Source organism: Tupaia chinensis, unplaced genomic scaffold (assembly GCF_000334495.1).
Source record: "Tupaia chinensis unplaced genomic scaffold, TupChi_1.0 Scaffold143746_1, whole genome shotgun sequence".
In the NCBI taxonomy this organism is placed as follows: Eukaryota; Metazoa; Chordata; class Mammalia; order Scandentia; family Tupaiidae; genus Tupaia; species Tupaia belangeri.
Window position 1 is genome coordinate 590507 of NW_006203595.1, and position 14094 is coordinate 604600.

A 14094-nucleotide genomic window follows, 5' to 3' on the forward strand; every position below is an offset into this window, starting at 1 on the left:
CACTTTGATAAAAGTTGCCTTCTCAAATACTTCCTGAAGCGTTTCTAAAGTTGCACTGTAGGAGAGGTTGCTCAAAACCAGAGTTTTCGATTCATCACTCCAAGTGCTATTCTTTCCACCTCTATAGTCTTGATTTTGACCTTTCTCTCCAGTGTAGTATAGAGAAATAGACAGCCCATCAATCTCTGTTCCCTGCTTTTCTTCAAAGGTTTCCTCTGCATCAGCTTCTGTCTTAAATTCAATGTAGGCAATCCCTTTACTTTTTCCATCTTTGCTGATTATTCTGATCTCCATGGCATCTTCAAATACGTCTTTCAATTCATCCTGAGTGACTTCGTAGGGGAATTTTTTGGCCAAAAGTGTTCTTGCATCTCGATCTTTCCTATTGTCTTTTCCTTTTGGTTTCCCTAGTTTAATTTCATTGCCAAAGACTTTTAAACCAGTGAGTTCCAAAGCTTTTTTCTAGATCTTCAGCAGATTCAAAGTCAACATAGCCAAACTTCCTAGATGTACCGATTCTGACATCCACAACAGCAAGGTCATTTTTGGCAAAAACATCACTAATGCCAGTTTTAAATTCAGGAATAGATTTGTTATCATTCAGGTTTCCAACAGATGAAAGGATGTAGTTGGTTCTGTGGCTTCCACCTTCTGTTTCTTGGCCTCAGGAGCTGCTTTCTGTTTGGTCATTTCCTTCTTTCGTTTCCTAGGAATTTCTTTGACAGGCTCTTCTTCCTCCTCATCTTCCTCATCCTCGTCATCTTCCTCCTCCTCATCCTCCTGATCTTCCTCCTCGTCATCCTCTTCATCTTCATCTTCAGCCACAATCTTGGCTTTCACAGGTGCAGCTTTTGCAGGAGTTTTCTTTCTTTTGGATGGTGTGGTCTCCATAGCTTCTTCTTCACACTCATCTTCCTCATCCTCATCCTCATCATCTTCCTCACTGTCTTCTTCCTCCTCGTCACTGTCTTCCTTCTTGGCCTTCTTGCCATTCTTTGCCCCCTTGGCTGGGGTGGCAGCTCCTTTCTTACCAGGAGTTGCTACCAACGCTTTGCCCGGCATGGCTCCCTTCTTGCCAGGTGTTGTGACTGCTTTGGCTGGTGTAACGGTCTTCTTGGATGGTATGGCAGCTGCCTTTTTGCCTGGGTGACTGTTGCTTTCTTGGCAGGTGTGGCAACTGCAACCTTTTTTGTTGGAGAAACTACCACCTTCTTTGCTGGAGTTGTGGCAGCCTTCTTACCATTTTTCTGAGGGATGATAACCTCTTCTCCACTGCTATCATCTTCTTCATCTGCTGACATTTCCTCACCTTCACTGTCTTCTTCTACCTCCTTTGGAGGAGGAGCCATTTTTTGGGGGTCACCTTGATTTTTACCAGCCTTAGCGAGCTTCACCATGATGGCGGCTTATGATGGCAGTGTGCACGGTGGGCAGGTGACGCAGATGAGTCTTGAGGAACTCCAGCGACATTGATGGCTGCTGTGAGCACTGAAGATCCTGGAGCGTGTATGCTCGGTGGCCAGCTAGAGCTCGAGACTGAGGCGAAAGCACATTTATTCAGTTTAAAGGTCTAACGTTTATTCTGGGATTATGGCTATCTATATTTTTGGTGTTAAAATGTCCCAATGAAGTGATAGTGATAGTTTCTTCAAATGCTATTTTCTGGCAGATTAAAAACCCTGTCAGTCTCTCTTCCCTACTACCAATTTCTTCTCACAAATCCGTAGCAGTATTGTCCTATAGAAATGTAATGCAAGTTATATGCAAAGTAAAATTTCCCAGCAGCCATATTAAAAAGTATAAACAAGTGAAATTAATTTATAACATATTTTATTTCCATATAATAAAAATGTTAGCACTACAATATGTAATTAATATAAATTAGTTATAGGTAGATATCCCTAATCCAAAGTCTGAAATCTGAAGTGCTCCAAAGTCTGAAACTTTTTGAGCACTGACATGATACCACAAGTGGAAAATCATACCCCTGAACTTGTAACAAGTCACAATAAAAATGCTACAATACTTTACATATTGTATTATTGTATTAAATTACTTTCGGGCTATGTGTATAAGGCGTATATGAAACATACATTAATTTGTGTTTAGACTTGGGGTCCTGTCCTGAACATTTCTCATTATGTATATGCACATATTTCAGAATCTGGAAAAATCCAAGATACTTTAAGTCCCAAGCATTTTGGATAAGAGTTTCTCAACCTATATTAATGAGATTTTTAATATTCTTTTTGTTTTGTTTTATTAAGTCTTCAGAATTCTCTAGCAGGTTAATGTATTCAGTTGGTGAACAAGAAACCCAGATCCAGACACTATATTACTTATAGAGACAGCAAAGTCAAAATCAGCACTGGTATCAACTCCTTGCAACCCTTGTCCCACAGGACCCCACTGAAACCAAAGGGACCAGGTGATGTGCAACAAGAATAGTAGAACCCCCTGTTGTTGAGCCAATGCTTCACTTCAGCTAAGCAGTTTTATGGCTTGCAGCTGTTCTCCATAGGGTAGAAGACGGGCAGGAGGCCCTGTACCTTACTGGAATGAGGTAGGCGGATGAGAAACTGTCTCATGGTAGCCTCCCTCAAGATAGGGAGGCGAGTGAGAATGATCTTGTAGCAGCTCTTCACAAGACTGCCTGTCTTCCCATATTTTGGGGAGGATCACAGGGCGTTCAGCCAGGACCTGGGTCAGCCTGCAGTTGAGCCTTGCCTACACGGCCTGTGTGGATAGTGCAAGGTTGTCAGGATACTAGCCCTATAGAAATCCAATATGTGTTTTATACTTATGGTACATCTCAGTGCAGGCTAGCCAAATGACAGGTGCTCAAAAGTCACACATGGCTAGTGACTACCACATTGGACAGTACCGTTCTGTAGCAAGCAAAAGTCAGAATCACTGATTTATAGCAAAGGAAAATTTCATGAGATGTCAGAGCGTGGGTATGCTATGTGTCCATGCTGGGGAGATGGGGAGAATGAAACAGTTCCTCTGAGTGGCATTAAAAGTGGCAGAGAGGGACTAGCAGGTGGTGTGGAGGTTAAGGCGCTGGATCCCACATGACCAGCTTTGCAATTCAAGTCCCGGACCTACGGGCTTGAGAACACACCCAGTGCATGTGTGCTCAAAGATCCCAAGAATAGAAGAGAAGGGATTGTGGCTTGGCCATTCTCCCAGGGGAGGGGGGGTCGAGGAGGAGTGATTTCTCACTTTCCCTCTCTCTCGCACGTGTGCAAGCACACGTGCCCTGTAGCAGAAACTGAAAAAAAAAAAAAAGTACCAGAGGGGACAGAAGGGCATTGCACACAAACTTGCTTGCCTTTACCCTTTCCTGTCATATTGTCTTCTCTACCACCCTGTCTCACAGCAGAGCTCTGGCTGCTTTTAGGCTGTTGTAAAGGACAGAGGTCACCTAAGGCTCTCCTATCTCTCTCACCCCTGCATGTCACCTGTAGTACATGTGCCTCTTTCACTGGCCTCAGTCTCTCCAGCCTATCCTGAGTACTTTATCTCTGTTTGTCTCAGTCCCCTGCCATCCTTAATCCAGAGGCCTATCTTTTCAGACTCTGCCTATTTCCCCCACCTTCTGCCACTGACAATTCCTTTTCTCCTTTCCCCTTGTCCTTACTCTTGTTTTTTTTTTTTTTTAGTCTATTTCCCCACCTTCTGCTACTGACAATTACTTTTCTCCATTTTCCTTGCCCTTACTCTTTTTTTTTTTTTTAAGTTTTAGGTTTCTGAAAATAGTATCTTTTTTTTATGTCATCTTAGTTTTCAAGCTGTCCTCTAAGTTTTCTCCTAATCTTGGCTTCATTCTGTTTGCCCTTAACATGCCTCTCTCCCTTTGTCCTACTTTCCTCTTACCTCCCCCCACAACAATCATGCAGACATTACCCCTTCTCCACAGGTCCTGCCCATGCATATTGTCCCCCTTTTCTCTACCCATGGTTTATTAACTTGGATGTGAGATAGGAGCACTAAAAGTGGCACAGAGAACTGGGGAGTATGTTCCCTAGGGTGGCAGGGACTTTGTCAACTTGGGACAAGACCTGGGGCTAGCTGGGTTACTTCCAGAAAACTGAGATGCCTCTTGGTGGTATAGGGTACCGCCTTTGATTTACAGGTGAGGAAATACACGGGGTCTTCAAAAAATTCATGGAAAATGAACATTATAAATAAAAAAGCTATGGTGGGAAGGACATGGGATGGAGTGTCTGAATGTGTGAAAGGGATGAAACTGCCCCCTCACTTGGGTCAATCTGCATGACCAGGTGAAAAGTCACGCTAGAGGGTGGGATGAGGGGCCCACAGACAATGACCAAGGCGAGGAAAGACCTGAGGTTGTGAGAGCTTCCATTGCAGCCTGAGGAGTGGCATGTGTGTAACAGAGAAATTATGTTAATCACGCCAGGCTGTCTTTGTTCAGAGTTACCTTGGTCAAGGAACACAGATCTCGAACAGCAGCATTGGGAAATCTAGCTGGCTATTTATCCAAATACATCATTCTTTTGTATCATCTGGTTTTAACTTGTTTATGTCTAGAACAGCTATCAGTGGATTGCTAGGAAGAGGCTCATTTGTGTTTTCACCAGATCAGTTTCAGAGACTGCTTAAACTTAACCCAGAGTGGAAAACCCATAGACTCCTCGATTCAGGTGCTGGAGACAGAGAAGTCACAAAAACCATGAACCCTCATTTTGAAGAAATCTATGCCACTGAACTTTCTGAAACTCTGATATGACAACTTCAGAAGAAGAAATACGGAGTTCTTGGTATAAATGAATGGCAGAATACAGGGTTCCAATAAGATGTCATCAGCTGCTTGAATTTGCTGGATTGCTATGACCAGCCTCTGACTTTGTTAAAAGATAGAAGTGTCTGGAAGCCAATTAGAAGCCCGGTCGTCTTTGCCCTGGTCCTTCCCTTTCATCCCTATGTGGAAGACAGTGACAAGTGTGAGAAACCATCAGAAATTTTGGAAATCAAGGGCCGGAATTGGAATTAACAAGTATATAGTCTGCCTGAAGTTTTCAGAAAAGTTGGCTTTGTTATTGAAGCTTTCACCAGACTGCAATGCCTTTGTGAGGGTGACATATATAATGACTTCTATGTTCTGGATGCTGCATTGTTCTCAAATCATTATAAACACTAAATCTTCAGAGTCCACCCCAAGAATTCACTTTCCAGTAGAGGGTCAGCATTCAGAATTACAGGAAGGAAGGGCTTTTGGGGACTGCCATTCTAAATATCACGTAGGAAGTTAAAAAGCCAAAATACTAATTATTTCTCTGTAGTATGTAAAAGGAATGTTTTTAAAATACAGAAATCCAATTCTTTGTGGATTTTTATCAACTCTGTACTCACAGTCATACTCTAATGCAGGTCACACTCCAACTATGATGGAAGGTATTTTTTATACTTAATTGCAGTAGGGACTCATTCCCAAAGCAATAGTCATGACTTCATGGAACCAATAAATAGATTGTTGTTAATAAAATGAAGATTGGCAATAAAGCTGTCCATTCAATTCCAAAATTGGTTGTAAGGTACAGCCACTGATATTCATGTTTAGAAATTCTTTGTTATTACTCAAGAAAATGTTTTTAAACAGGCTAATAAACTTTCTAGAGATTGAAAAAAAAAAAAAGCTATGCATGGGGACCAGCAGACGGCATAATGGTTACATTGCTGATCTCTCACATAGTTGGCCATGGTTTGAGTCTCGGACCTGGTGGCTTGACACTCGCACCAGTTGTGTGTGTATGTGTGCCCAAAGTCCAGGGAGAATAGAGAAGGGATTGCAGCATGGCCATTCCCCCTGAGGGGTAATATCCCCACTGTCTGTCTCACTCTGTCTTTCCAGTGAGCAGATGCACTCTAGCAAAAATCTCTTTTAAAAATAAAGCTATGGGGACCAGCAGTTAGCGTAATGGCTATGTCGCTGGACTCCCACTTAGTCGACCGTGGTTCGTGTCCCGGATCCGGTGGCTTAAAACTCACACCGGGCGCGTGTGCGTGCGTGCCCAAGATCCTGAGAGGGGAATGGAGGAGAAGGGATTGCAGCGTGGCCATCTCCCCTGGGGGGTGATTTCTCGCTGTCTCTCTGTCTCTGTCTATCTGGCGCGTGCACGTGCCCTATAGCAAAAACCTCTCAAAAAAATAAAAAAAATAAAGCTATGCATGGATTTAAAAAACTTTTGGGGGGGCCAGCTGTGAGATGGTGGATAAAGCTGCTGGATCTCACAGGGCCGATTGTATGGTTCAAGTCTCAGACCATGCAGCTTGAATAACACACTGGGTTACTCCCATAATAGTTGTACATATTTATGGGAACTGTGTCTTTTTTTTTGGAGAGGTTTTAGCGAGAGGGTGCGTGCGCTGGCCAGACAGAGAGAGTCATAGAGACAGAAAGCGAGAAATCACCCCCAGGGGGGATGGTCACACCGCAATCCCTTCTCCTCCATTCTCCTCTCGGGATCTTGGGCACGCACGCACACGTGCCCGGTGTAAGTTCTAAGCCACTGCTCTGTCTGGCGAGCGCACGCGCCCTACAGTGAAAATCTCTCAAAAAAAACAAAAAACAAAAAACAACAAAAAAAAAAACTTTTGTACCAAAATCAACATAAATTCCATTTCCCATCAGCTGCTTAAAAGTCCCTTGTAAAGGTTCTCGAGGTGTAGGGACTTGCCCAAGTGAATGGCAGAGCTGGGATTCCAGCCATGTGTTTTACTGTAACATGTTAATTCAATCCAAATATTGGAGTTGCCACTTGTATCACGTTTCCATACCCCTTCTCTCCAAATTCCAATTCTACATGGTGAATATGAGATGATGTGCTTAGTTCATTATAAATTATTCTAAAAATTCTGTGGAAGGATGCCCCGGTACTGACAGCATCTTTTGACATTTCCTGATCATAGAATGCTATGGTCTGCAATCTGTTCTCCACAAAATTCACATGTTGAAACATAATCTGCAATGTGGTGGTATTAAGAGATGGTGTATTTGGAAGATGATTAGGTTATATGGGCTCAACCCTTGTGAATGGGATTAATGCCCTTATAAAGGAGGTGTGTTTGCACCTTCCACCATGTGAAAGCACGTTTGTGAAGCAGGTAAGAGCCCTCGTCAGACACTGAATCTGCTGGTTCTTTGATCTTGGACCTTCTAGACTACAGAACTGTGAGGAACAAATTTCTGTTATTTATAAATTATCCAGTCCATGGTATTTTTGTTATAGCAATCCAAAAAATCCAAGACATGAGTTTACTTTGTCTCCTTGTTTCTTTTTGGATGAATGTGTTCATTATGAGGGTGGTTTAATTGATAGCAATCCATGGAAAAGTTAAGAATTTATTTATTGCTTAAAGAATACATATAAGAAAATCTTAATAATATAGCTAGAAAATAACAATAGCAACAACAGTAACAACCACCACCACCACCACCACCACCACCCAGGGTTGTTGAGGAAATCTTAATAGGCATTACAGGGATCTGGTTTTTCCTAACCTTTTCTAATATGGGTTAGTATGAGAAGGCTCAAAAGAGGAATGGCTCAGAATTTCTTCATCTCTGCTCTAACTGTTCTCTTAGTTGAGTAACAACTAGCCACAGTCCTAAAAACACAACAGACTAAAGATAGGCAGCAGCAAGAAATCATCCCTGAGCAGGAAAGCAGCCCTATTACCTGAACAGACAGGACACAACCTAATATTAACTGCTGCGAGGTAGGCACTTAAATTCACTGTGGCAGGTCCTAGCCCTTGGTAGAAATGACTTGATATTTCTTCTATATTTTAGTAAATACTTAAACAGGAGAGTTTGGAGACACTAAAATATATGCAAACCAGCTGTGTGGCCTCTAGGCTAGATTTTGGCATGCATGGCTGAATCATCTGATTGCAACACACAGCAGAGAAACAATGTGATTCTCAAATGGCAGAAGCAAAGTCCCATGATATAGTGGGATCTAAGTCTGCTACTTTTTTATGCGGTCCCTTTCTATGACTACAAAGCTCAAACATTATAATTGGCAAAAAAAAGGCTCAGAGAAACAGATATAACTAATCCAATGTAAGGCAACAGAAGGAGTAGAAGCATGCATAATTTCTTCCAGTCTTCAGTCTTGATGGCACATCCAAGGTTTGTGTGCCAGGCTGAAGGCTATCTTCATTTCTTCAGAAAATATTTCAGTTTTTCTTGTAGGAAAACGAGCTGTCAGAAGTGGTAGAAAAATATAAAAAATTAATCTGAAATCTTAAATTATTGGAAAAGTCATGATGTATTTTTCTATTTTTTTCTGTGTACAAATGCATCACGACTTTTCTAATGACCCAATACATTCATTATATGAACCCAAAAGAACTACTGTCGTGTGGCATTTGTAAGGTTATGATAGTCTTTTGATGTTCCAAAGAAAAGTACCAAGAATCCATGTACAATGCTATGGCCATGATGTCTTTTATTATCCCAATCTTACAAAGACTTTAAAATTGAATATGTTCTAAAAATTTTAATATACTTGCTGTTAAGAATCTGTGCTTCTTGGGAACCAGCAGTTAGCATAATGGCTATGTCGCTGGACTCCCACGTAGTCGACTGTGGTTCGCGTCCTGGACCCGGTGGCTTAAAACTCACACTGGGTGTGTGTGCATGCGTGCCCAAGATCCCGAGAGGAGAACGGAGGAGAAGGGATTGTGGCGTGACCGCCCCCCCCCGGGGGTGATTTCTCACTTTCTGTCTCTCTGTCTCTCTCTGTCTGGCGCACGCATGCGCCCTATAGTGAAAAAAACTCTCAAAAAAAAAAAAAAAGAAAAAAAAATAATCTGTGCTTCTTGGGTCAGCAGGTGGTATGGAGGTTAAGGTGGCTGGCTGGATTCAACATAGCTGACTGTGCAGTTCAAGCTCTGGATCCCACAACTTGAGAATCACATTGGGCATATGTCCAAAATCCCAAGAGGAAAATGGAGGAGAAAGGATTGCAGTGTAGCTATTGCTCCTGGGAGGTGATTTCTCACCTCCCTTTCTGGCAAGTGAACAACCCCCATAGCAAAAACTTAAAAAAAAAATGTGCTTCTGCAAAGACTATGCAGAGATCACAGCTTACTATAAGGGCAAGAGAGGATCATGGTAGTCACCTGCTAAAAGTCAAGATAAGGCAGCAGTTAGGATAGTCTCTTCTCCCAATGAATATATGGGGTCTTAAACCGAGTCTTCTCTGCTAATTCATGACACATTATGTGGCACTTAGAAACCAGGTCAGAGTCCAGACCAACCAGGAGACAGATGTTATACTTTCTAAGTCAGAAGCCCCGAACCTTTTGTGGTATAGGATTTAATTTGTTTTTAACTTGAAAGGGTTAATAACATTCAGAAATGTATACCATCTTCAGGTCAAAGATTGTTTTTGAATATTATTCAATTTAAGTCACCCCATACCAGTCTGTGAAATGAGAGAAATGGAGCATTATAAAACAATGCTATGCTGTATTGTATCACCTACCAAACTGCTGTAAGTGCTAGCTGCAGTAGAGGCTCTTCTCACATAGCTGCTGAGTGAGCTCCAACTGACCATGATTACAAACACGGACTACACTAGTTCTTTCTCCTTTGTGTGCTTTCTCCTCCCACCACTACCCTCAAAGGTAGGTTTCCTCTCAGATTCCAACTGGAACTCATCTAGCCCTACAACTTCAACCATCCTTTCTGTGTATGAGCCTCTCTCCGATCTCCATTTTCAAAAGCGCTTCCGACTAAACTCATTGTATTCTCCACACCCCCAAATCTTCTCCCTGTTGCCTTAACTTCAGTTAAGAAGTTAATGAAAGACAGTTTACCAGTTGCCTAGCCTTTGGGCTCATCTTTGTTCTCCGTTTTACTCTGTAAATCCAACCAATTGTTAAGTTCTGGTCCCTTTTATTACTTGCTCTTTCCTCTAATCTCTTTCCACTCCAATTTCTCCTATATACAGCTGGTAGAGAAATCTTCCCAAGTTATTCTCCACATAGAAAAAGCTTTGAGGTGGGCCAGTTCATGGCCTGATGATTAGGACAGCTAGATCACTTATGGCTCACTGCAGGGTTCGAGTACTGGACCTGACAGCTTGAAAAACACTGTGTGTGTGTGTGTGTGTGTGTGTGTGTGTGTGTGTGTGCATGCGTGCATGTATACATGCCCAAAATCCTGAAGGGAATGAGAAATGGAAAAGGGAATGTGACATGACCATACCATGTGGGGGATGCTTCCTTACTTTTCCTCTCTACCTCTGGTGAGTGCACATGCTTTCAGGAAAAGAAAAAAAAAAATTTTTTTTAAGCTTTGAGAGTTCATTTTGACCTACAACAAAAAAATATAAAGTCTGTCTGGCATCATTATCTCTGAGCCATTGTGCATGCTGTTTTCTCACAGAATGCTCTCCTTTCTCTATCTCTTTATTAAAACCCGACCTACATCTTAAGGCCCCTAATCAAACACCAACCCCATGAAGGCTTCCCTAATGAATTTTCTGTGGACAAAAGTGAGTTCTCATTCTTTTAAATCCCTATGCCTTAGGCTGACCCCATGACCTACTGGTTATGGGAGTCAGATGTCATATTGCCAACATACTTCAAATCTTGGCACTAGTGGCTTGAAAAACATGTTGAGTGTGTGTGTATATGTGTGGTGCCCAAGATCCTGACCAGATGGAGAAATAGAGGGGGAAAAAAAGCAGCATAAGTTCATCCCATGTTGGGTGCTTTCTCACTCTTCCCCTCTCTGGTGAGTTCACACATGCTTTGGTAATTAAAAAAAAAAAAAGAGGGCTGGCAGGTGATGTGGTGGTTGAGTTGCTGGACTCTCACACAGCTGACCATCGTTAAGAGTCTCAGACCTTGTGGCTTGCCTTTTCACTTTCCCTCTGTCTCTTTCTGGTCAAAAAATAGTAATAAATTAAATATGTTTTTTTTTTTAAAAGATCTCTACTCCTTTCAGGATTTCTCCCCATCAGAAGACAAAAGACTATATCATGAGCATTTCATAGCTCCCTGCAGAACTTAGCTTAAAGTAGGGACCCAATAAATCTATGTTGAATAAATGAGCTAGCATAAGGGACTCTGAATAAAGTTTATAATTATCAATACATTCCTATGTTAAAAATAGCACTCTCTGATACTAACTACTTTACACAAATGAAAACAAGTATGTTTGGTGAGTACTGAACCAATCTTGGCATTAACTGTTCATAAAGTTGTTAATAAGCAGTACTTAGATAAGTGACTTGCTGAGAGAAAAGGAATATATAGATCATAAAAATAAAAATATCCCTGGTCTTATAGGGATGGGGAGCAATGGATCTACATGAAGGACTCTGGTAAGCTCATCCTTACAATAAAACCTCCAATCTCTTTTAAATTGTTATCCTCAATAGTGTTCGGCTGAAGTCACCATATATTTTCTGTACAACTACTTGATCCTCACTTACCCCATGTTGCCCTCTTCTCTCTTTTTTTTTTTGGAGAGGTTTTTGCTATAGGGCGCGTGCGCTCGCCAGACAGACAGAGAGAGACATAGAGACAGAAAGCGAGAAATCACCCCCCAGGGGGGGATGACCACGCCGCAATCCCTTCTCCTCCATTCTCCTCTCGGGATCATGGGCACGCATGCGCACACGCCTGGCCTGAGTTTAAGCCACCGGGTCCAGGACTCCAACCGTGGTCGACTATGTGGGAGTCCAGCGACATAGCCATTACGCTAACTGCTGGTCCCCCAAAATACATTTTCTTATATATCAGTGTTCATAGTATTATTTGTAATAGCTAAAAATTGGAAATAATCCAAATGTTCATCAATGGTTAAGTAGATAAATAAATTTTGGTATATACATACAATGGAATATTATTCAGTCTTAAATGGAATAAAGTACTGATATATGTCACAACATGGATAAACATCAAAAACATGCCAAGTGGGGACCACCAGGTGCATGGTGGACTCCCACATGGCAGACCACGGTTCGTATCCCAGACTGGAAAGCTTGCTTTCTCAATTTGTCTCTGTTGCTCACTCGCTCTCTGGTGAGCGCACATGTCCTGTAGCAAATTGAAAAATAACAATGATAATAAATAAAATTAAATAGAAATAATTATTTAAAAAATGCCAAGTGAAAGAAACCAACACAAAAAATCACGTATGTGTCCACTTGTATGAAATAACCAGAATAGGCATCATATTAATAAAAAATAGATTAGTGGTACCTAGAGGTAGGCAAGGGAGAGATCTGAGGAAAATGGGGAGTGGCTGCTAACTGGTACACAGTTTCATTTGGCGATGATGAACATGCTCTAAAATTGACTGTAGTCATATTGTATATAACTGACTATTACTAAAAGCCATTGACTTGTATAGTTTCAATCACTGAACTATATGGTATGTGAATTATATCTCAAAGCTGTTATAAAAATATTTTATTGCAGTTTAGAAATCTGTATTTTTTCTATCTCCACTGCAACTATCTTAGTCCAAGTTACCATCCTCTCTCTCTCTCTTTTTAATTTGTCAGAGGCCATGTGTGTTTACTGGAGAGAGATAGAGAGGGAAAGTGAAAAAGCAACCTCCATGGGGAATGGTTATACAATAATCCCCTCTCTCCATTCCTCCCTCCTTTTGGGATTTTGGACCACATGCACACACATCCAGTATGTTCTTCAAGCCACCAGGTCCAGGACTCAAACCATGTAGTTGGCCATGTGGGATCTACCTGCCTTAACCACTATGTCACTGGCCAGTCCACATTCTCTCTTACTAGACTACTACACGGCCTCCTGACTTCTTGACTTCTACTCCTGCACTCCTATAATCTGTTCCTTAGATAAGAGTAGGAGTGGGACCAGCAGTTAGCGTAATGGCTATGTCTACGTCGCTGGACTCCCATGTAGTCGACTGTGGTTCGCGTCCCGGACCCGGTGGCTTAAAACTCACGCCAGGTGCGTGTGCGTGCGTGCGCAAGATACCGAGAGGAGAATGGAGGAGAAGGGATTGCGGCGTGGCCATCCCCCCTGGGGGGGTGATTTCTTGCTTTCTGTCTCTCTGTATCTCTCTGTGTTTCTGGCGAGTGCACGTGCCCTATAGCAAGAATCTAAAAAAACGTAGGGGTACTCTTCAAAACTTTTAAGTTAGATGTGATTCTCCTGCTTAAAACTCTTCAAGGTCTTCCCTTTGTACTTAATACTGAAACTTATCCTTCTTATCATGGCTTTCAAGGAACCATACACTATGGCCTCTGCCTACTTCTCTAACTTTAAGTTAAAGCCACTCTCTCCCTTGCTTTAAATACTCCAGAGATTGTACAAAAAAAAAAAAAAAGAAAGGCCGCATTCTTTCCCTTGCATACGTTCCACACAGATTTGTCATCCCACTCTTTGTGTGGACTTACTCTTCAGGTTTCACCTTAGAGAGGGCTACTGATCTCTCAATTTAATCCACGTATCTCCTTATTCTAATAGGATGATTTTCCTTCAGCACTTCTTCACAATTTTCATCTTTCTATTTGAATGAACTGTTTACTATCAATCTCTCCTGCTAAGCTGTTAACTCCACGAGGACAAGTATCTGTCTTACCCGACAACATGCATCTAGTGCTTTTCATTTCATAGGCATTCAGTATCTGTTAAATGAGAGAATTTCCAGAAAGAACTTGTTCTACTCTGCTACTCTCATTTGATTTGGCTACCACTATTCCTGTGGAAGGAACTGTCAAGAATGAGACTGGAGGTGGGCTGGTAGGGCAGTTCTTCATAGAAAACCGTTTTCTGGTTGATTTGAAAACATACATCTCACCTGCTCATTTTTGTTTTTTTCCTCCAACTCAAGCTTCTCCAGCACAGACTGTACGTGATTCTGAAAAATAAATTGTATAAATGACGAATGCTGAATCTCAAAGGAAAACAGAACCAAGGGAGACAAAGAGTTTGTTAAATGATTTGAGAACTAAGAAACTATCATCCATGCAAAAGAGCAGTCGATTTAGAGTATCAAAACTACACCCCTAAACTACAGTGCCACCCTGTTAATTTCATATACCCTATACAGCACTTTTT

General features: G+C 41.7%; 1 protein-coding gene and 1 pseudogene across 1 annotated transcript in view; one reads left to right on the forward strand and one right to left on the reverse strand.

The window, feature by feature from the left end:
- Window positions 1–1398: 1398 nt before the first annotated feature.
- On the forward strand, window positions 1399–5167 carry LOC102472249 (methyltransferase-like protein 9 pseudogene; annotated as a pseudogene).
- Window positions 5168–7477: 2310 nt separating this feature from the next.
- LOC102468859 (transcription initiation factor TFIID subunit 7-like) overlaps window positions 7478–14094 on the reverse strand; it is an 8106-nt gene continuing 1489 nt past the window's right edge. Inside the window, exons 3-4 of the mRNA XM_006164859.1 lie at window positions 13835–13894; window positions 7478–8233 (exon numbers count right to left, since the gene is read on the reverse strand). Coding sequence (XP_006164921.1) covers window positions 8189–8233; window positions 13835–13894 — 105 coding nt within the window. The 3' untranslated portion in view covers window positions 7478–8188. The remainder of the gene's footprint in view (window positions 8234–13834; window positions 13895–14094) is intronic.